Source organism: Numenius arquata, chromosome 21 (genome assembly GCF_964106895.1).
Source record: "Numenius arquata chromosome 21, bNumArq3.hap1.1, whole genome shotgun sequence".
Classification (NCBI taxonomy): Eukaryota; Metazoa; Chordata; class Aves; order Charadriiformes; family Scolopacidae; genus Numenius; species Numenius arquata.
This window is the reverse complement of record NC_133596.1, coordinates 4,367,783-4,373,782: the sequence shown is the minus strand read 5'-3', so window position 1 is coordinate 4,373,782 and position 6,000 is coordinate 4,367,783. Positions and strand designations below refer to the sequence as shown.

Genomic DNA, 6,000 nt, shown 5'->3' with positions numbered 1-6,000 from the left:
GATCCGGCTGGAACCGGTTGGGCCGCGTCCGGCTCTATATAAAACTTTATAAACACCCCATTCGAATGTAGTTGGGGGGTCGGGCACCCAGCGGCAGCGCAGCCGGCAGGGAAGGGAGCCCGCCCCGCACCGCCGCCCGCACCGCCTCTCCGACCCCTTCTTCTTTTCTTCCCCCCCCCCCCCTCCTTCCCCTTTCCCCTTCCCCCCCACCCCTTTTCCCCCCTCCTTCCCCCCCCCCCCCTCTTTCCCCTCAGCTTCTCGCCGCACCGAGCCGCGTCCCTCTCCGCCCCCTCACGCCGCCCCGCCGGCAGCGCTCCCGCTTCTCTCCCCCCCCGCCCCGTTTCCCTCACGCACAACGCGCCCGCGCGGAGCCATGCCGAAGAGAAAGGTACGTGGCGCCCGCCGGGCCCCTCGGGGCCTACCTTCCCGCCGCCCTACCCCCCCCCCCCCCCCCGGCTTTCCCTGAGGAACGGGGAAAGGGGGGGGGGGGGGCGGGACTATGCTTCCCCCCCCCCCGCTCCGGGGCGGTAACGGTTGTGAGGCCGCGGTGGGGGCGGGGCGGCGCGGGGGGACCGTTAACGGCCGCGCGCGCGATTAACGGCCGCGGGGGAGGGGCGGGCGCCGGTGCGATCCGGTTGGTTTTGGCGGGAGGTCGCTGTGAGGAGATGGGGGAGGGGAAAGCGCCGGTGGGGCGGGAAAGGGCGGGAAGCGGCCGGGGCCGCTTTGCCGCCAAAACCGCCGCCCCCACCGGGGGGGGGGGGGGGCTCCGTGGGCGGGAGCGGGGCCGCCCTGAAGGGGCAGCGCCGTTTTTTCGTCGTCCCCCCCCCACACACACACACAGGAGGAGGAGGCCGCCCCCGCCCCGCCGTGCGGAGGGTCGGGGGGGGGGGGGGGGGGGCTCGGCGGATGGAGGCTGCCGCCCCCGCCGCGGCCTCCGGCCCCTCCCCGAATCGCGGCGGTGAAGGCCTGGCACCCTCCGGGAGCGGGTTGGAAACGTTCCCTTGGCGGATGGGGAAGGGGGGGGGGGGGCTTATAAAATAAGGGGTGGTGCGGAGTTGGGGGGGGGGGGGCTAAGCGGCCCCCCCCCGTAACTCCTCGGTACGACTTGCGTTTCACGTCCTAGGCTGAAGGAGATACCAAGGGCGATAAGGCCAAAGTTAAGGATGAGGTAAGAAGTTCAGTATTTTGAGAAAGTTGGATCATAAAGTGTTTGCGTTGGAAGATGAGGTTTAACTTCATCGAAAAAGAAGAATTGGGGAGGGGAGGGGAAGAGGGTTGGTCTCAGTTGGTCCTGATTTTTCAAAGTACTGTCTGTTAACCATAAAAAATCTGCTTAACTACTAACTTAATACTGTTAGCTCTTGGTAGTGATTTAAAGTGGGATAGTCTCATATTTCTTGAGAACGGGGAAGAAGTGAAATAAAACCTTAAACATTAGTTCTGGGATTTTACTACTTTGAAATGGGAGTGAGTTTATGACTTTTTGAGAGTTTATATTTCATGACCGTAAACTCAAAATCGTTTTCCCTTTTTCAACAGCCACAGCGGAGATCGGCGAGGTTATCCGCTGTGAGTATTCTCCTGTCGGGCAGAGATACCACAAAGCTTGGTAGTTTTAGGCTGGATATTAGGTACAGCTTCTGTGAGAGCTGTAGATATTCCGGAGAGACGCATTGTTCGTTTGAAAGAAAGTTACTGGCTTAACGAACTGCCCCATTGTGTGGCGTTATGGGAGTGGTAGAATAATTGACAAATCAAGTAAGTGCTTCAGTTTCAAATGTTTTTATGTGCTTTCCTAAAACTAAACTGCTTGGGTTGAATGTTTTTAAAAATAGTGATATGTTTCTCTTAAGATAATTTGAATAACACAAGGGGTTTTTTTTCTCATTTACAGAAGCCTGCTCCTCCGAAGCCAGAGCCTAAACCTAAAAAGGCAGCTCCAAAGGTGAGTTGTTGTGTCAGCGCTATTGCTGAGAGGTAAATGGGTTACGAGGTTTAGAGTTGTCTGGCAATAACTAATAAAATTCTGAGTAAGACCGTATGTAGTGATGAAATTGAGCGGCATCGTCACTTGCACATCATCAAGTTGCACTGGAAATGTTTTAATTTTGCAAAACTTGTATAAAAAATACCAAAGTGAAGACTTCACAGTTGCTGTCAATCTCTTAAACATGCAGTCTTTCGTGTGTTGTGTTTTTTTCGGGCCAACATCCAATGCCGTTTTTTTACCATTCTAGTTTTTGGATTCTTGTGGCTTAATGACTGGATGTTGGTAATTGTAACCTCATCTTACGTTTACAGAAGAGCGAGAAGTTGCCCAAGGGAAAGAAGGGGAAAGCTGATGCTGGCAAGGAGGGAAACAACCCTGCAGAAAACGGTGATGCCAAAACAGACCAGGTAGAACAGTGGCTCTGGCAGCTTGTTTTACGCCAGGCGATTATTTCTTTCCATATCAAACACAGACAGGTCTAGGCTTGCGCTAACGAAGGGGAATTATAAGCAACATGTCTAAATTATCAAGCGGTGACACAAACAGCACGTCAAGGGGGGGGGGTTGGTTGGTAAAGAGTTAAAGTTGTCTCTTTGCCTGTTGAAGTTGCCGCATGAAACTTACTGTTCTGAAAATGCATAAAGTTTGCATGTAATAGGGCAACTTCAGGTTGCCTTTTACGGTACCTCAAATTTTAAGATTTCATTTTGTTAAAAACTTGTACGGTGCAGGCCACGTAAGATTTTCTTCTGTTGATGGAACTGCTCTTTAGAAAAAGGAGTTTATCGGTTGTTGGTGCGAGTGCGTGGTGTATATTGACTGGTTCCCCTTTTTCTTCTAGGCACAGAAAGCCGAAGGTGCTGGTGAAGCCAAGTAAAATGTGTGAATTTTTGATAACTGTGTACTTCTGGTGACTGTACAGTTTGAAATACTATTTTTTATCAAGTTTTATAACAATGCAGAATTTTTGGTTTACTTTTTTTTAAGCTATGTTGTTAGCACACAGACCGCTTCGTTGTTGTGTTTTGAAGGGGGGGGGGGGGGGATCAGTGGGGACAAATGTCACTTAGTCTATTTCTCAGAACCTAAATTTTAATCAGAACGGTTTTCCCAGTCCCCCGGTTTTTGGAAGAAGGGCTCTTCCCGAGTAGCGGAGGAAGGGATTCCTTCGTGCTGCGCCTCTGTTGAGTTTTGTGAAGTGCATCCCAGTGAACATCAGAGCTCCCAAGATGCCTTTTGCCGACTTGAAAAACCGCAGTTTGTAACGCCCTCTGTATTTTCTTTAGAGCCTGTCACTCCAAAATATGGAAAAAAAAAAAAAAAAGGCATTTTGGGACTTAGCACTCCAAATGCGTTGTCAGGTGATCCAGACTTCTGGTGGCTAATTTGGGATAAAACGGCTCTAAAAGGAGCTCTACTTCCTCTTTTCTATTGTGGATCTTCAGACTAAGAAAACCTGCATTTTAATTTTTTTTTTTTAATTTTTTTTTTTCCTCTAAAAGTCAGGGTAGGTTTGTGAAGAGTTGTTAAACAACATGCTAAATGTGAAAGTGTCCACCCTCACTCTAAACTTTTCCCTCTACGAGTATGAAATGGAAGATTCTTCGGATTTATAGCAACTTTGACGTTTCGGTAGTCCACGAAGGGAGGGGGAGTTTTGACAGTTGTTGTAAAATGTTGCCGATTGTAGCCCATGTCCTGCCTAAATTACCATGATTGTTTATGAAAAGTACCTTTAATAAAGCTGGATACGGTTTGGCTTGGACTGTTCTTAACGCTTTTCTCATTTCTCTTGCCTTTATTTCATCTCTGCTGTGGTTGGTGCCAGAAGAACGTGCGCTGTGTACGTCTGTATTGAGGCGGTGTTTTGCTAATGGCCAAGAATTTGTTTTAAGCATCTTAATTCAGATAATTAACTCAGCCTTAATTCACAAGTGAGATTTCCTTACCTAAAAGCTAGATGGCTGCAGGGTGTTTGGAAACTCTTGGCTTCTTAGGAGGCGCAAAATGAAGCATGTAAGTGAATCTACTGAGATAATTTATTATTGTCTGAAGAGTAGTACTTTACAAAATGGGGAAGAATACAGCAATCTTGCAGTCGCTGCGTAGAAAAAATAATTTTGGGAAGCTTTTCTTGGTAGTGAAACCAGAACTAGCTCCGTAAAACTGATTAGGTGTTAGATTTCTGCACTTAGGCTTGAACATTGTTGCTTCTGCTAATGAAATACAGACTTAACTGTGGTAGTGACTAAGCAGGAAACAAGATTTGTTGAGTAAAAATGCCCCGTTTTTATAGTGGCTACTGACACTAGAGCGGAGCCAAACCCAAACCCTCATGTGGGGCCGTCTCCTTCGGTAACTTTCTCGGATGGAATATTTTTTCCATCTCTTCTTGGCTTTTCCTGGGACTTCAGTGTCTGTTCTCGGTGAAGTTTGGTGACCTGTTCCAACCTGTGCCGTTTTCAGAGGGAATCCAATGAAAACGGACAGCGCAGAGTTCCACATCCAGAAATCTTCGGTTTTCTGGAGTGCTAGAAGTAGCCCAGAGTGGCTGGATGTACAGAAAACAGCACGGTAGAAATGTACCGATAGGAATTATTTTTCCATCTTGCGTTGTAGCTGGTTTTATATCTTATATTTGCCTTAGCAGATGTAAGAAAAAGAATGTTTAATAGCCTTGTATAGACACCACCCAGAAGCAGCAGCTTAGAAACAACCAGCAAAAATACTGTTAATTTCTTGTCCCAGTAACGGGAAGAGGGAGAAGAGGCATTAACTGTCCAGGGCCTTCTCCGGGAGGCCAACCGGAGAAGGCCCTGGACCATCTCCCAACCATCTCATGGGAAGCCCTGGTTGGGATGATGGGGGAAAGCAGAAACTCGATTTCTGCTTTCTGTTTTAAGATTTACAAGGAAAAGGCTGTTAGTGTGCCCTGACGTGGCTCTGGTCTGCTCTGGCTTGTCCTGTGGAAGAGACTCTCGTAGGGGTTTGAATTCTGCATTTTCCCCATGACTATGAATTCTCTGAACCAGAGGGAGATGAGCCTTGAGGCTGTGGAACTGTCCGAGACTTGGTCTGGGTGTCCCTGTACGAGCTTTCTGGACAGTGAAATCAGAATTTCATCCAGTAATAATGTAATTATCATTACATTAAAATAATATTTTAATCACATGTTTTAAAAACACAAGTTCTGAAATGGCCCACCTTGCTTTTGTAGAGCCTTGTGGTCTTGGGCTCCTACAAAGAGAACGAGCAGTTCCAAATGAACCGGGTTTTGGAGGGGTTGCCGCTGTTTCGGTTGCCAACTGGAACCCTCTGGTCTTCTCTGGGAAGGTCTTTGTGGTTAGAAGGTCTTTTCAGCCCCTAGTCGTTAAACAAAGTACTGCTAATAAAGTGTCATTGCAGGGTTTCTTTTTGTGGAAGAACTTGTTGCTTAACTATTAATCTCTTCAATACCTGGAAGTCTGAACTGCACCTTGCTGTCCTGTGTGGGGCATTTTCTCCAGCCGAGGAGGAAAGTGATTTATTTTCTGTGGTGTCTCCGTAGCTCCTCAGCTGCGCTGTCTTACTGCAACCTGGGAACTTCCAAACCTCATTACATCTCGTGTGTACCAAATCCTGCTGCTTTGATGCCTCCGCCACACGTGTTCCTTCATGCTGATACCGTAATTGGCTTTGGAAAGCATTGGTGCTTTCATTTTTTGCTACAAAACTCCTGTATTTTTTATTATCCTGGTCTGGAATCTCCCTGCTGCTCAGAACATCCCTTCTCCTCCCCACCTGTAAAAGTAGGAGAACCTTCCAATATCTGAAGGGAGCCTACAGGAGAGCCGGAGAGGGACTCTTTGTCAGGAAGTGTAGTGACAGGACAAGGGGTAATGGTTTTAAATTGGAAGAGGGGAGATTTCGATTAGATATTAGGAGGAAATTCTTTCCTGTGAGGGTGGTGAAGCGCTGGAACAGGTTGCCCAGGGAAGTTGTGGATGCCCCATCCCTGGAAGTGTTTAAGG

The 6,000-nt window shown here is 48.2% G+C and overlaps 1 protein-coding gene across 1 annotated transcript; it reads left to right on the top strand.

Moving 5' to 3' along the window:
- The first annotated feature begins 73 nt into the window (after positions 1 to 73).
- On the top strand, positions 74 to 3,763 carry HMGN2 (high mobility group nucleosomal binding domain 2). Its single transcript, XM_074161937.1, has 6 exons — positions 74 to 388; positions 1,124 to 1,168; positions 1,540 to 1,569; positions 1,895 to 1,945; positions 2,302 to 2,397; positions 2,832 to 3,763. The coding sequence occupies exons 1-6, from the start codon at positions 374 to 376 to the stop codon at positions 2,865 to 2,867; spliced, it is 273 nt and encodes a 90-aa protein (XP_074018038.1). The 5' UTR covers positions 74 to 373; the 3' UTR covers positions 2,868 to 3,763.
- Positions 3,764 to 6,000: the final 2,237 nt, after the last annotated feature.

What these genes read in the sequence shown, in the direction of transcription:
- HMGN2 (XM_074161937.1), top strand. An exon ending in AGGCCAAAGTTAAGGATGAG is followed by an intron (nt 1,169 to 1,539) that starts GTAAGAAGTTCA and finishes CTTTTTCAACAG; the next exon opens with CCACAGCGGAGATCGGCGAG. An exon ending in GTGATGCCAAAACAGACCAG is followed by an intron (nt 2,398 to 2,831) that starts GTAGAACAGTGG and finishes TTTTTCTTCTAG; the next exon opens with GCACAGAAAGCCGAAGGTGC.